Raw genomic sequence first — 17359 nt, forward strand, 5'->3', positions numbered from 1 at the left:
TGTCAAAGTGCAAAAAAAATTCAGACATTTTACTAAATTAATTAAAAATAAAAAACGGAAAATAATTGAATGCACCCCCTTGCCTTGACACACCTAAAAAACCTCTGAAGTAACCAACTCTCTTCTCCAAGTCACAGAATTACCTGACTGCACCTGTGTGCAGCTGAGGTGTTTCATATGATTTCAGAATAAATACACCTGTGTCTGGGAGCTTCCCCACTTAATGCATTTCCAAGGAAACACTACAGCATGAAGACCAAGAAACATTCCAAGCAGATCCGAGACACGGTTCTTGAAAAATACCATTCAGGGCAAGGGTATAAGAAAATGTCCAAGGCATTGAATATACCTCGAAGCACAGTGAAGTCCATCTTTAAAACGGTGAGAAAATATGGAACAACTTTGAATCTGCCTAGAACTGTCCGTCCTCCAAAACTGAGTGTCCGGGCAAGAACAGCTGTAGTAAGGGAAGCCACCAAGAGGCCTACGGCAACTCTAAAGGAGTTACAGTCCTCCGTGACAGAGATGGGAGAAACTGTGCATGAGACAACAATAGCATGCACACTTCATAAATCTGGGTGGCAGGAAGAAAGCCTTTGTTGAAAAAGCTAATTTCACATCTCGGCTGGAGTTTGCCCAAAGGCATGTGAGAGGAAGATTTTTTGGAGGAAGATTCTATGGTTATGCTCAACTGGATTGATGTCTAGTGGAATGACTAACAAATAGCTGTTTACAAACGGTCCCCATCCAACTTGATGGAGCTTGAGCAATTTTGAAGAGTGGGTAAAAATTCCAGTGTCAAGATCTGCAATGCTGATAGAGACTTACCCAAAAAGACTCACAGCTGTAATTGCCAAGTATTAACTCTGGGGGAGGATGAATACTTATGCATTCATTTCTTTTCTGTTTTTTTTTATTTTTAAATAATGACAAGTAAAATGTCTTGATTTATTTTCACTTTGACATTATAGAATACTTTGTGTTGACAAATGGCAAAAATCCTCAGTTAAATACATCATGGTTCCATACTGTAACACAATAAAAGGTGAAAAAGTCCAAGGGGGGTGAATACTTTTGCAAGGCACTGTAAATAAAAGAACACCGACCAAATTAAATATTCTTCTTTATACCTACAGTAATTAATACTTGACCTTATGTGTAAACTCTGCTGACATGGTTGAAGCAGTAGATGAAACAGTCTGTGTGGGTGCAGAAATAAAACTTTGTTACATATACAGAAACAAGCAGATAAAATGCCGACTGAGCCATCTTCAGTTTTGAACATAATTAATTAAAAGTTAATCAAACTGGGCTATTCTGACCTTTTCAAGCTGTCTGTGTCTCTGGCATCTGTGAGCAGAGCCTTTGTGTCCCAGACTTCTCATGTTGTGAAACGAGATGCTCAGCCAGGTTTCAAAGTGCAGACAGGAAAGTAATACATCTTCATCAAAATCGCCCAGCTGCCACTCCTTGGTCCTCCTGCAATTGCCTTTTTGTTTTAACAGATTTTCTTCTTAATCATCATGTATTCACAAAAAAGAGAAAGGGCACACAGACACAAGGTTTGCCTGAATCTTGCGGTAAATCCATGGAAGGAAATATTTGCTTATTGTATTTTGGAATGGCCTAACTGCTCCTATTGTTCTTGGAGTCCTACAAATAGCCCTCAGTGGAATATTGTTGCCTGTCTAGTGATATTTTACAAGATCTAAATTGTAGGATTTATCCCAGTAGTTTTAGTTCACCTAATGCAAAGTAAGCAAAAAAAGCACTCTAATATGATACTTTTGCAAAAAGAAAAAAATGTTTATGCAGCATGTTGTATGAAGCTACTTCTGTGGTTTGAAATGATAAGTGTAAGACGAAAATATTGATTTGGGCTTGTTCTTCACTGTTAAAGGTATTGATTAAATAATATTGTACTTATTATCTGGGATATTACACTGGCTGGGCTTTCAGTTTAGTTTTGAAAAATTGAGCAGCTGTTTTTCTCCATTTTAAAAATGAGAAAATCGAACACTTAGTGTTTTGAGAAATAGGGACCTGCTTTCTTATCATTCAATGTTTTCAGAAACTGTTTATTTCCAGTAGAGGTAATCAACACGTTATTCTGCCACTCTGGCATTCATAAAGACCTTTGAGTTTGTGATTGCTATGTGAAATCTCGCCTTTATCAAATAAATAATATAATATTCCACTTCCAATGTGTGTATTAATATTTTTTTCACTCTTCCAAAGATGTCCATACGAATATAGAAAAAAAATCACTTGAATGTCATTAAATTAGCCCTGAAGTCACTTTATGTTTGAAATGTTAACATTTTAATATTAAATTCAAATTAAGTAACAACAACATTTCAAATTTGTTATAGTCGCAAGCTGTATAACAGTTGTATATATACTAGTCATATATGAAAGCACTAGTATAAATTACTGGCTTTCAAAGTAAAAGCAGTCAACTGCTTACCACACACTGAGTTCTCATGTGTTTGTCTGCTGTGTAATGCATCTGTAATACTCAAATCAGCTAGAGTGACAGCCTCAAAGACAGAGATAATGCATAATTGATGGTCTGATTAATTAGAGTCAAGGGAGGAAACAAAATAACAACCCCTTTGAATTTAATATACAGCAGGAGCATAGATTCTCAAATAGACAAATAAACTGCGTGATCCTCCACTAATGGATCTGCAAAGATTGTGCTGAGCTTTTCCCCTCTTTTAAACTTTTTTGAATTGTAAGTCTACTCTTTCAGAAAGCACCTGAAGCTAAAGATAATTCATTGAACATTGCACTACAGTGGATGGGTATACTGTAGATTAAGTCAGAACTTTGATCCAATCATGCATTAAAGCATAAAACTGGTACTTTATTTCGTTTCCATTGGAGAGAATCAAGAAACTCTGACAAATAAAAGGCAAAAGTAGCAATTGGATTCCAGTTTTTTTTAGTCTGTACCTAGCCATAATGCAGTTTATAGTAGAAGTACATTCTGAATGTTGGTAGTGCTTATATGGGCTCCTCTGTTTTTATGTTTCTGCTTTATTTTTGAGGTCCAGAAGTTGATTTTGGATTTAATTGAAAATAAAGAAACACCATCAGGGCAGAGCTGCTCACAGCTGAATTTATGTAAATGCCATCTGTGATGATCAGTGTGAGAAATAGAAATGCGGTAAATAAAATAAATAGCAAACTATTTGGATGTAGTAAGCATAATGTAGCATTTGAAATTAAATACATTTTGGAAGAAAATTAATCATATAAAGGGATTTTTTTCTGTTCTCAGGAGTAGCTGCACTAATTGTATTTGGACTATGCACATGTAACAATGATTTCTTTTCTATTATTTTCCACAGAGCAATAACCTTGGACAATCAGCTGGTGGTTCTCTCAACAGCTGCAGCCGATGCAGGAAGGTACTATGTGCAGGCAGTTAATGAAAAGAATGGGGAAAACAAGACAAGTCCGTCCATTTACCTGAGTATAGCAAGTAAGTAACTATAAACTTTAGCAAATGACACAAACAAGATGCTGATATTGACCATGGAACAGTGTCCAAAGTCTTAATTTGCTTGGAATTAAAGAAAAACCCAGTAATATTCTCCTGTCATGTGAAAACGCATTAGTATTTTTGTGTTTTTTCCTTTTTTTAACTCTAGCATTTTCATTGTTTTACTTGGTGTTGTAGTCACTAGCCCCTTTTTGTTTTCTTCTTGTTCTGGGTGTTTTTTCTAAGGCTTGATTCAAATTGAGAAAGTTTGGTTTCACAGAAAGCGGAACCCTTGTGGTTGGTAGAAACATAAAGCAGAGTTTATGAAAATCTCCATAAACTTGGAAGTAAATTGTGCACTTTATGCCACTGCAAGATATACAAAAAGGTTGTGGGAGGTATGAGTTACTCTAGTTTTGTGAATAACGTACTGTAGGCGGCTCTTTAATATTTATTGAAAGTTTTCATGTTACAAAATACAGTGTGGGATTACAAGTTTTGTTATTTTGGAATTGTCCTTCTTAATAACAGTGTTTGAAGTTAGAGGTTTGCTAAGACAGTGTACCGTATGTTTGTATATTACTGATTGTCTTGTTCATGTAATTATTCATCAGCTGTAAGCATTAAGGTGGTGCTAAGATGGGAATCAAACTCAACATGGTAGTCCAGTGCATTGCTTTGTTCACCCAAAATCAAACATATTTATTTTCAGTCTATTACTATTAATACAGAATAGATATGTACAGTAAGTGCACACAGTACCTAAATATTTAGGTAAATATTTATATATTAAAAACCAAGATATTCCACACAATATGTAATACAGAGGTATATTTAATTATACTGTTGAGGTTGTTTGGAAAACCAGTGTGTTTTCAAAAGTTGGTGACAGATGTCACCAAGATCTGCTGTCATCCTTAGTAAGAAGCACAGTTCTGATTATGCTTTTTAAGGCTGTGTGTAAATGTAGGGTTTTAAATTAAGCACCTTTAATTTGATGTTCCATTAAAGATTGTGCTTCTGCAGTTTTGCTTCACCTGTTTTTTTTTTGTGTTCATCCCTTCTGTCAACAGCTGACTTTCACAAAACTCCTGTTTCAGATCAGGTCTTTTAATATGTCTTTTTTTATAAATAGCCAGCAGCCATATCACTCTGCAACTCACAACTGGCAACCCACTGAAGCTAAGCAGATATGAGCCTGGTCAATACCTGGATGGGAGACCTCCTGGGAAAAACTAAGGTTGCTGCTGGAGGAGATGTTAGTGGGGCCAGTGGGGGACGCTCACCCTGCAGTCCATGTGGGTCCTAATGCCCCAGTATAGTGACAGGGAGACTATACTGTTAACGTTAGCTGTCCTTCGGATGAGATGTAAAACTGAGGTCCTGCCTCTCTGTGGTCATTAAAAATCCCAGGACATTTCTGGTAGAAGAGTAGGGGTGTAACCCCGGCGTCCCTTCCAAATCATGGCCTAATAATCCCCATCTACGAATTGGCTTCCTTACTCTGCTCTCCTCCCCACTGATAGCTGATGTGTTTTGGGCGTTCTGGCGCACTATGGCTGCCGTCGCATGATCCAGGTGGGGCTGCACATTGGTGGTGGTGGAGTGGATCTTTACCTGTAATTACCTGTAAAGTGCTTTGAGTGGAGTGTCCAGAAAAGTGCTATATAAGCGTAAGCAATTAAATACCTGGGGAAGGCGAATGAAAGAGGTAGGTGCCCTTTATAACCTAAAGCCTTGTTCTTTCAGTGTTCTGAATCACATCTTGTGCTAATATGTATTTCATTCCCTTTTCATCTGGACTTTTGATCATCACGTTTTCTGGCTTCGCCTGATAAATAATGTTGGGGCTCTAATGCAGCACATTGAAATTATATAATTTATGTTATCCTGTGTAGCTAGGCATGTTCACTTGTATTGATGGAAATGTGTGTGTGCGTATCCCCGTTTCACTTGTTGTTATTGTTAAAACTGTACATCCATAAATAATGAAACCTAGTAGCCTGTAACATTGAAAATGTCATATCATCTGTCAAGTTATTAAGGGGCCTTATGGATCATGAACCTGTTTGGTACAAAGCTGCAGTGGCACTTCGTTGAAACAAAAATACACAGTGTTCTGCTCTTTCAGTGCAGCCTGTTATGGTGAGGTATCAGAATGTGAAAGGTCTAAGCTTCTCTTTTCCGCTTAATACAGCTTGACTTGAAAGTTCCCAGTAAAAAGCATGACAGAGAGCAGGAGCTGAAATAATTTTTAAAGTGAAATTCTTGATATGATATACAAAGTGAGAAAAGTTGGAATTTAAGGAGCATTTCTCAAGGATACAGCATTGCATCGTGTGGATAGTTTGAGAATAATATAAGAAGTTTTCATGATATATTTGACTGCAAAGCTGAAAAAAAACAAGAGCTCTGGACTAATGATCGAAAATTATGTACTGTTTTACTTCCCCCATTTCTTCTGGAACATAAACAGGGAATCCTAAGGTAACATAAAATATCAGAAGCCAGGTTTAAGAAGAGGTGACACTAAGCTTGTTACGGAAGGTGACATCACTGTCTTGAAACCTGGATTGTGCCAAATTCTCCAATAGCACAAGACCTGCACTTTTTATGTAACAGAGTACTGTATTTTCTGAGCGTACAAGCAGACATGATTGAATCCAGACAGGGGCAGAGTGGAGATCCAACAGGTAGGGTGCAATAGTCTAAAGAGAAATATAGTCTGCTGAACATAAAGCTTCAGGGTGTTTTAGTGGAATTGTTTAACCACAATTGTATTTTTAATCAATAAATGATCCATGACAACAGTTCTTGGATGCACTTTGAATTATGAATATATTGATTTGTATCTTATAAGTGTTACTTTATGATTGCTGTTATTGGGATTAATGCTATAAATAATTATTGCCTCTTTTCAACATGTCCTCATTTATAGCCTACAAAATACAGTTCTCTTAATCTCAAAGGTTTATGTTATTATTAAATCTAAATATTATTTTAACTATTTAAAATGTAAGCACTTACCAATTTATAATTTTCTTTAGAACTAATAATGTCCATGATGCAATAAGATATGCAAATTTAATACATCCAGAAAGTACACACTTTTGGTCAAACCTGCTCGCCTTCATTTTTAACAAAGTCATGTCCGTGATTCCACTTTGGCATTTTGATGATTGACATATATGATTCAAGGCTTTAAGCAATTTTAATTTGAGAGTTAATATGAGAAACAAATGTAGTTATTATGTAGTTATCGTCTTATTACCTTTTTAAATAGAGACACTTCCAGCCTCTAGTCATACTGAGAAAGCAAGCAGTAGATCAATGTTAGAAACAAAACCTACACTGCTGATCTTGCTTTACTGTTGTTTTAGATTATTGTCTTTATTTAATTGAAGCTAAAACAGCACAACAGCACATCTTAAACCCCTGTGCTTGAACTGCATTTTTGCATTTTTATTCTTAAAGGCTTGACTGCAAATTAATGTTACAAAATAAGCATGAAACATTACAACTCTCTACTTGGATTCTTTATTACTTATTACTAACTTTTCCTATCTTTTTAATAAATTGTATGAAAATATAAATGTAAGTCTAAGAGTGATGTAGTCTCAACTTTAAAGTGGTAGAAAAGTATTTTGAATCCCATTCAAGTCTATAAGTTTGACTTGTGGGCACTGTAAATCATCTCAGGAACAAAATGCCAATAGCAATAATAACAGGAAACACAAATTATGCAATCTCCCACTTATGGACCCCATCAGCACTGTACAGACTTAGAATTAATTTCCTAAGTTATTTAAATTATTACTTTTTTAACTCAGCTCAGCTATCAAGCACAGTTATTTGAAATGTGCCTATTTTGCCACTCACGTGTCAAGAACAGACGCGTCTTATTGTAAAAATCAAGCTTACAAATAATTGTCTTGTTTACAAAGATCTTCTTGTTTAAACTTTATTAATAATATGCAGTGATATAATTTGGGGGTAATAAAGCCACCTTTTTTCTTAGCATTATTCAAAATCTAAAGCTTTTAAATATATTAATTTAGATACGTATCTATTTTGGTTTCAAGTTTTTATAGACATACAGTATTAGTACTTGAAACTGAAACTGTTGCCTGACAACAGGAACATCTTGTGATATTTGAACTTTCTTGAATAAAAGCCTTTAAAATACTGACATGATTCTATTGATATTTTTCTTATCTCCCTCCCATTCATTTCAGGCCATTACAAAGAATGATTAGTATTGAATTGCTGAGCAGAATACAATGTATAAAAATATTAATCTTAATGGACTTTCAAAAATAACGTAAGATACAGTGGAATTCTAAATTTGAGATTCTTAGAAGAAAATAAGTATAATCTCAGTTTATATGGAAATACAGTATATAGAATATGTAGAAACTGCAGTTTTTGGGGGGTTAATCTTGGTACTTTAATTAAGTCTTTTAAGATTGAAACATTTAGATTGTGATTGTTTGCTTCAGCCTGTTTATAGCAACTGAGTCATTCTTATCTCCAAATAGCTCCTTGTCAGGTACAACAGAGATACAGTATATTTTCTTTCAAGTTCCTCAGGTTGCTGACATCACATTCTACATCCTGACAAAATGAAAAGTGTCTCCAGAAGCTAGTACAGTTAGGTACCCCAGCTTTTATCTGATGCTGCTACCGTTTCAGTAAACAAACCTTGTTGTAAATAAAGATTTGCAGTACAGAGACATTCCCATTGAGATGTCAAGCTCTCATTTGTGTATTACAAAAATAATAAATACAAAATTGATGGCAGTCAGCCTTGCTTCCCATGATAGACATTTGAAGGTAGAAAAAAAATCAGTATGAACCTTAACAATAAGTGCAAGCTTTCCTGGATTTTGCAGTATTTAGCTTAATTTCTGAGAAGTACATTTGGAATCAGTGGGGCAGTTATTCCTTTCAAGATTTTAGAGCATTGATTTGGGCCATTAGCTTAAATTGTAACCAGATCTGAACTAAGCCTGACATTGCGTTATATTTAACATTGGGTGACTTTTGAGCTATTTGAAAGGAAATACCATTAGACTAACCTACTCAGTCATTATTTGCTGCTGCTAATGATCTCATTCATATAAGCAGCTGGACGCATAGTTCAGCTCCATTGCTCTCTGTTGAAATCATTGTTCAGAGTTTTATATCAGAGTTAGTACAAACCCTGTAGCTTTCCAACAAAAGGAAAAAACTGTATTCAGCTTTTTTCATGCAGATCAGTATTGCAGTGAGAACAAAAATGAAATTATAAAATAGTTTTAAGTTTTACAGTACATTCAGACATTACTATATGTAATTACTTCTTTTCCACTAAATAGAAAAATACATGGCTTCCCAGCATTTTTCCATATGCCGTTATTTTTGCCCTGAGCCAAATTCATGCAAACATAATTCAGAATGAACCTGTCTGTAAATTATGGTAAAAGTTACTTAGGGGAGCTTAGACAATGACTAAACAGGTTATACAGAAGAATGCACTTCTCTTTGTACAATGAACTCAGAGACTAGAAATGCAGGAACACTCCCTCAGAGATGGAAACAGTGGAGTATTTAGTGAAGCTGGCATGCTGCAGGGAAGAGGAAGATCGCTTCCTTTGAGGAGTGAATGTAGAACAGTGCTACCAGATGCTGGGGGATGTACTGGGGATCTATCAGCAACATATTGTTTTATGAATATTTAATAGAAGTTTTGAAAGAGCTGAAGCACAGCCAGGAAGCAGCAGTGTTCTCTAGGTGGGATGTAGAGACACCGTTGCATCTCAGTATGAAGGGGAAATGGAATAAGGAAGAGGGCAACACCCAATTTTACTGAAGGTCAATCAACACAACTAAAGCTGTACTGCATTGATAATAGTGGGCTGCAGTTTTGTTTCTTTGTGTGAAACAAAGAAAAGCCCCTAGTAACTGTGGAATACATTAGGCCGACATCACAGCTAGGTTAGGAAGGGAGTGGACGTTTTGCTGAGGTATTATGGAATTTTGACCAATTTACAGTACCTGGGTCATGTTGGAAGCAGCATGCTTTGAGTTATGAGCTGTTGTTCTTTTTCCCTTGTTGCCTTTTCACTCACTGCAACATGTAGAATTGCCTACTTATGTTTAATTCAATGTGAACCACTAATTCCTGTCAAATGCAGAAGATGATATAATGGACATAATTGTCCAGTTTTGTCTGAAGGATTTTTTACTGAATCAATGTACCAAAAAGCACGTATCACAATTTATATTATATACTTCTTTTTTCTAATGGTTAGAGCAGGTAAGTAATGATGGCTTCAGACCATCAGTCTACTTTAGCTGTAGGAGACCTGATATTTGTGGTGTGCTACACAGAGAACATGTATCATTTTATTTGTACTTCACAAAGTGCACTTGATCATTAAAAACAAAAATGCACAAGGATTTAAATATATGTATTTTCTGTATCTCTCTGACTAGAAACATGAATCAGACAAATAAAAATACACACCAAATAAATAATGTGAAATATATGGGGACCAGTTTCATATGAAGTACTGTATTGATGACATGTTGCTTTTCCAGCAGTGCCAAGTTCCTTTGTCTCAAATCCCTGAACATTAAAGTTATTGCTTCTGCTTTTTAAATTAGTCTCCCCATTAGATATAGCAAATCTCAAACTGCGGTTCCCTCTTTGTAGAAGTATTGATTAAAAAATAATAGATCTACATTGAACTGCTGAGTTAAAAGAAGTCCAGATTGTTTGTGCTCTGCACTCAAGGTAAGGACTGTGCAGCTGCAGTCTGGAGACTGTTGCAGAATGCAGGACATCATCTTGATGAAGGAAAAATAAAAATTCCAAAACAATTGCAAAAAACAAAGACTATAGCTGTCATGCGCTGCAGTTAAACTAGGATGCTAGATAAGTGAAAACATTCCTTTGAGAATCTATACTATTTTGCATTTCTACAACTATACTTCATTTAGCTACACATTTTGAAACATGTCAGAGTTTATGAAAGAACACTAAAATAACTTTTCTATTTGATCTTAACATTGTTCTCTGATTTATACCATTGCTTTTATATTATCTGATTAACATCAATCTAGACTTTTACTGGAATGTGACCAGTAGAGAAATGTTAAGTGACTGATGTTTAGTTGCAATAACTACAGTGCGAGGTGACATACAATAAGTTCTTGTGCAGATGTTATTCCAAACCCATTGACAGGATTAAAAATCAGTGCTGAGGACATATGGGCCATCGGGGGAGAGAGAAGGAAGTACAGCATGTCGAATGTTTTAAGATGTAAATCACATTGTTAAGATTTAATGAATACCTCCATAAAGTTTTTATAATGCTCTTCCTCGATGCCGATTAGGCTCATGCAAAGATGGTTTTCTGCACTGAAAGCTGTCTCAGGGGACAAGAGATGATTGAAATGATGATTGTTTTAAATCTTGGTTAGAAATGTAAAGGAGAAACACTGCCTTTTTACCATGACACAGTGTTAATTGACATTTTATTTGATTTACTTTTTTTATTTTATACATTGCCAGATGTTCCATATGAGCAATGGATATAAGGTATTAGCTTTTGGATTATGTTATAGTTCCCCTCTCTGACATTCACTCTAATAGGCTGTATTTTGAACGTATTTGTCCTTTGAGAGATTGTATTTAGCTTTGCAATATTCGTGATTTGGTAACTTGTCATCTGCAATTTTGAATAGAGCCCTTTTAAATAAAGTGAATGCAGTTGGTGGTTTATGAGGCTTTGTGGTTTGCAGGGTGCTCAGGGAAACACTGTATTTCCATGATTAGCAAAACCATGATAGACTGGAGTCTTCAGCATTTTAAAAATACCAGACAAGAAAATGTTCATGCTATATCTATCATCTGTAGACACGTACATAATAAAAGCTTCACAGATTTGTACTCAAGTTGCAAATAACTGATTGAAAAAATGAGTGTTCATACTTGTTTAATTTGACCCATTACTGTGACCAGAACACTGATGTTCTAATCTAAAAAAATTATTAGTGTTGAATTTTATTGTTTTATTGGCGAAATATAGTCTTTCAATAATCTATGGAATATAAAGGAATATTTTATATAACGTTGTTTAAATGCATTTTCAGAAATAAAATAAACATCTTACATATACAGTCTATGGGGGTTAGAACATATGAAATAATCTTAGTTGAAGTCTTCTGCAAATTTTAATAAAGGATTAACATGAGGGCATTGATTTGCAATCTACTGTAGGTCCAGGCAGCTGCCTTGCAGGTTTTGGTGGTCCCTTTAAATCACTGCATGGTTCATGCCTCTAGGCAGCACTTAATTAACTTAGTTCAGCAAATTGGGTCAGGTTAAGCAATTGGGGTATTTGGTGGAATAAATGTTCTCAGACCATAAAGAGTTGGGAATTAGGGTTACCCAAATTTGCTATGGGTGGTTAAAGTCACCTCTTTTTATTGCAAACATTAATTTCATGACTGGGATACCATCTACAGTATAAGTTGCCACCATATAGCTCAGCCAGTGAAGGCACTCTCTGAGAGAGCAGGCTGAGGTTGGTTGTCTATACAGTTAATAATTGTCAAAAAGATCTTTGTACCTTCGAGAAGGAGTCAAAATAACGTGAAACAGACGTCAGCAATTTAATACATTCTTGTCTATGTCACCAGGAAAAGCTTTGTACTAACACACACTACTGTATATTTTTGGTATATAGTTCAGACTCAAAGTCTGTCACTTCGGGAAGTCACAAACAGACATTGATCAATTCTTTTTTAGAACACTCTTCAACTATTTTCAGAGTGTGATCAATTCTGCTATAAGGAAGTTCACACGAAGAGGAAATACATTTTTGTAAAGAAATATTTATATAACCTGGCCAAGCATGCATGTTGATCAGTTTTTCATAGAATGTTGTTGTGAATTTTACTAGGTCAGAATTAAATAATAATAGTGTCTGCTTATATTCAGGTTATATTTATAACCTTGCTGTGATATAATCTCCCTTTGTCTATTGTTGTGAGGTTTTGTGTATGCCTCAGCGCATACATACTCACAGATATGAAGTTTACAATGAAAAGAATCGCACTGAATGGCTTTTGTCTCTACTGAGCACCTCATATCTGTGCGCTTAGAAATCTCTGATACAATAATAAAAAAATACCAGATACAGTGAAACCGTGAAATCAGTATACTATCTGTAGGTTATGTTAGAAAACCAAACTGCAAAGAATTAATCCTTAAATGAGCATTCAGATATATCCTATTTACTCTTTCTGCAGTAAAATAAAACATATATGTAATCTCATGAAGAGGGATTATACTGAATTTATTTTTTCCCCAAAGTGATTCACTTACCAGCTGTAAATATCTTACTATTGGTTGTCCAGTCATGCCTCAGCATCTCTTGTTCTCTTAATGAGACTAATGTTGTACCTTTACACGATTCTGTGCATTTTACTCATGTAGTGGGTTTTAAGTTGTTTGGGGAGGTTTATCACTCAGTTCACATGCCAAAGTGAGATATTTCAGGAGGAGCATTCTTCTTCTTCTTCTTCTTCGTCTTCATCTTCGTCTTCATCTTCGTCTTCTTCTTCTTAAGCTTTTATCAAACAAAAGCCTTGGAGGTTTAGCACACGTTCAGCTAGGTATGTAGCCAGAACGGATTACATGTAGTGTTTGTCTATCCGAATCTCCCTGTTTTCAAAATACATTTCTGACTGCAGAAAGTAAGGTATTTAAATGTAAAGGATGCCCTAAAACCAAAACCAAATTTCAAAGCCCTCTGTGAACCCAATGTTTGAGTCTGGAGAATTAAGAAGGTCAGATCATCTACAGTATCTGGAGATCTGTTGAGCTTCTACAGATGAGAAGTACAAGGTGGACCAATGGAGTCTGCTCAGGGTCAGTTAGTCCCTGAATGAGCCTTTGAAGAGGTTAATGTGCAGAGTGAACTTGCAGCTTGTGCAAATAAGCAAAGGCCATCTGACTAAACACAGTGCTGCAGCTACTGTACTGTATCAAAATATTTTTAAGTGATTCTGAGAAATAAGAAAGGATAAAGCATATAATAACTTATAAATTAGATAAATACTGCATATCCCATGACACCTTATATTAAAGAACTCAAGGAATAGATCTTCATCTAGTTGAGTTAGATTGAAAAATATATGGGTATATGGAATATCTTTTTAATCAGTTTTTATAAATAATATGTCTCATGTACAATAAGTGTTTTATTATTTCCTATATATTGGTTGAGATATGTTTGGAAATGTGATTAAACTAAAGTCTTAAGGAGTTAGGTGATATTATTGAAATAAATGTAATCTTTCATTTTAAATTCTTCTGACTTAACTATGCAAGGCCATGTGATAACCACTGGAGCTAAGAAGAATCCATAACCTCGAGGAACATTACTTGTTGCGTTAAAACAGCTGTCAGCTGTGACCCAGACTAATCATATTTATGTTTGAATAATGAATAATATAGTTATTCTGGCATAATCATTTCTATTGGAGTGCTGCTGCCAGGCATCTGTAAATGTTTAAGACTAGTCTTCTGAACTTAATTACAGAGGTTTAATAAGGTTTGCCTAGAATATTTTGCTTCAGACATATTTAAAATTTATCATTAAATGAAAAAAAAGTTCAATATTTTCATTATCATTCTTCTGTCTTAGCATGCTACACATGTAAGTCTTACCATTCTTTTCCTAGTTTTAGTTTCCTCCTACTACAGTATACTAACAAATTAACAAACCTTGTAATAACATATTTTCATAGAATATTACTGCTAACTACTGCATACCGCATATTGATATAATCTGTGAACTAAAAGAGTTAACATATTTCATATTTTTCATATATTTCAGGGTAAACCAAAACTTTTTTCTCTTTAACTTCTCTTTCATACAAATAAAAGAAAACACACAAACTTCCACAACATGACAATTTTGACATTAACATATTTCAGTTTTTTTATTATTATTTATAACAATAATTCCTTACATTCCACTCAAAGCACTTTACTTTTAATGGGGACTCCCCTCCACCACCACCTATGCACCATAGTGCACCAGTAAACTGACAACACACCATCTCTCAGTGGGGAGGAGAACAGAGTGATGAAGCCAGTTCAGAGATGGGGATTATTAGGATACCATGATTGGTAAGGGCCAATGGAAAATTTGGCCAGGACACTGGGGCCAAACCCTCGTTCTTTTTTCGAGAAATGCCCTGGGATTTTTAATGACTACAGATAGTTAGGAACTTAGTTTTACCTCTCATCCAAAGCACAGCACCTTTTTACAGTATAGTGTCCCCGTCACTATACTGGGGCATTAGGACCCACACAGACTGCAGGATGAGCATCCCCTGCTGGCCTCAGTAACACCTCTTCCGGTAACAACCTTTCCCAGGTGGTTTCCCAATCAGTTACTGATCAGGCTCAAACCTGCTTTGCTTCAGTGGGTTCCCATTTGTGAGTTGTAGGGTGATACAGTATGGCTGCTGGTCAATTTTGAAATTGTATTTTGTTAAATTTTATAATTCTGCATTAAGCAATAAGGTGACAGCTACTGGTAGTGGACAAGAAAATGTAAACACCTAGGTAAATGAGGACACCAAGCACTGTATATTGACAATAAGGGATACCACACAGATGTGGCACATGTGTTAATTAAGATAATAACATCCCAACATGGTAAGGGTCATGTATAAAAATGTAAACAGGTCTGGTTACATATAATAAAGGATAGCATGGCAGCAAGAGGAGGCCTACAGTAAGTGACTTTCAAATAATGGTTTATGTTGATTGTTGGGTGATGTTTCATGAGTGATGTTGTCTAAGGTAATGTACCTGTAAGCATGGAACTCAGAGAAAAAGACATCATTAGCATAGGGCTATGGGACAGAAGCACATACTCCAGGATATGATATCTGTGCTTGAATTCAAAATGCAGTGAAAAACAGGTAAGAAAATGCAGGTCAATTCACTGAATGCACGAGCACCTAGTTTAATCAAAAAATGTCAGCTGAGAACTGCACAGAGCCAAAGTCAGGCTGCTGTGTACAAGCCGTTCATCATACCTAGCAATGCATATTTGCGAGTCCATTGGTTAAAAGCGCACAGGCAATGGACTGTCAAGCAGTGGAGAAATGTGGTGATATGGTCAGATGAATCACCCTTCACCACGATCTTGACAAACAGACATGTGCACGTGTGGCGCCAACTTAATGAACTCTAAAACCCTGAATGGTTCTTGTGGTTCTTTAATACCGTGGGATGCATTTTCCTGGCATGATTTTTATTGTATACTACCTCTAAAACTTAAATGCAGTACTACAAGGCACATAGATGTTAATGTGGCACTGCCATCCTTTTATTGTTTTCCTTTTAATGACATCGCTTCCTTTGTAGTAAGTCCTTGAACAGCTTGTGCAGTTTCATCAAAATAACAGTGCTCATGGTGTAGCTAGAAAGTACATGACCAACACAAACATACAGTATCACAGTTTTAGCATGCTTTTTTCCTTAGAAACCTTATCATTTCATAATGGTATAAGTGGTCATCTTCACCCCATGCTGCTGTTTTACAGGATAACAATGTCCCCATCCACAAAGAACGGATGATCACGCAGTAGTTTGAAGGCAGTGATGTTATCCATGTTATGGACTCCTCTGTTACCCGTTCTGAACCCAATTTAGCAATTACTAGACATCCTGAGACACCACTTTCCTCATGCACCGAGTAGGTGTGACTTGATTTCTTTTGGAAGTGAGCTGCCGCATCCCTCCTGCAGGATTTCAGATGCTGGTAGCCTCTATGCCACACTATATACAAACTGCACTTGGCCACATGTGGTGACCCAACGTCCTGTTAGGTGATTTTAAAATGGCGTTTCCATTTTTTTGGCAACTACCTGTAAAATCTAAGATTATATGGTTAAGAGAATTGGTTGTGGTGATAACTAGAAAAGAAATAAATCTCTTCTTATGTTTGTATTAGCTTCCCAAAGTTTTACATTTTTTGGCTTGAACTTATGTATAAGTACAGCAGTTCATTTTGCTTTATCCTGGTAGATGGCAGAAAAAATATTTCAGGTGTTTGGCAGTCATGGAAGTAGACTAAAATCTGTACACTGAAAAGTCAGAAGCTTTATTATTAAAAAAACACTAATTCACACTTACAAGAATTGTGGCTTATAAAATGTATTTAAGAATGTATTATATAAAATAATTTCATTAACACAAAAATGATTTGTAAGAAATGGTTTATAGCATTATTTTAACAAGGCATTGTACAGTATACAATATATATATTTACACAGTATACAGTATTTTAATAGTATTCAGAGACATTTTGTCTCTTTTAATTTGAAGAAATTTAAGGAACTGTGCCCATGTAAAACTGAGAATGTTTATTATGTGAAAGTTACATTAAAGTTAAAAGTTGATGTGTGGACAGTGCGATTAAGTTGACATTACTAGTCAAAATTTCTAAAGGCACTCTCTGGGCCTCTGTGGGACTGGGACATTCCTGAGAGGTGGTGATCGAATCTGGACGAGGGATGATCTCCACCCATTACAATTTGCAGCAAAACTGAGGAAGTTGCAGAAGCACAGGTGGAATCGAGATAAATTTACTTACCAGCAGTTAGGGGCTTTGGGTGAAGGTAAAAATCAAAGTAACAGAAGGCCATCATAAAGTGCACTGTTTGGATTCTTTATTTCCTCGTGGGTTGAGGTTTTAATTTTGTCAGCATATGTGGCCTGTTTGTCTGTGATCATAGACATGTTTAAAAGCATAAGAGCTCAGAGTATGTTTTGTAAAAGTATTCCTGGAACAA

At 35.7% G+C, this 17359-nt stretch overlaps 1 protein-coding gene across 3 annotated transcripts in view; it reads left to right on the forward strand.

Annotated features, from left to right (window-relative positions):
- Positions 1-17359, forward strand: part of sdk1a (sidekick cell adhesion molecule 1a) — a 464366-nt gene that overhangs the window by 274785 nt on the left and 172222 nt on the right. For all 3 annotated transcript variants that reach the window (XM_015360500.2, XM_006637238.3, XM_015360501.2), the window contains exon 6: positions 3357-3490. In XM_015360500.2, the coding sequence (XP_015215986.2) occupies positions 3357-3490 (134 nt within the window). The remainder of the gene's footprint in view (positions 1-3356; positions 3491-17359) is intronic.

This window comes from Lepisosteus oculatus, chromosome 19, assembly GCF_040954835.1.
Source record: "Lepisosteus oculatus isolate fLepOcu1 chromosome 19, fLepOcu1.hap2, whole genome shotgun sequence".
NCBI lineage: Eukaryota > Metazoa > Chordata > Actinopteri > Semionotiformes > Lepisosteidae > Lepisosteus > Lepisosteus oculatus.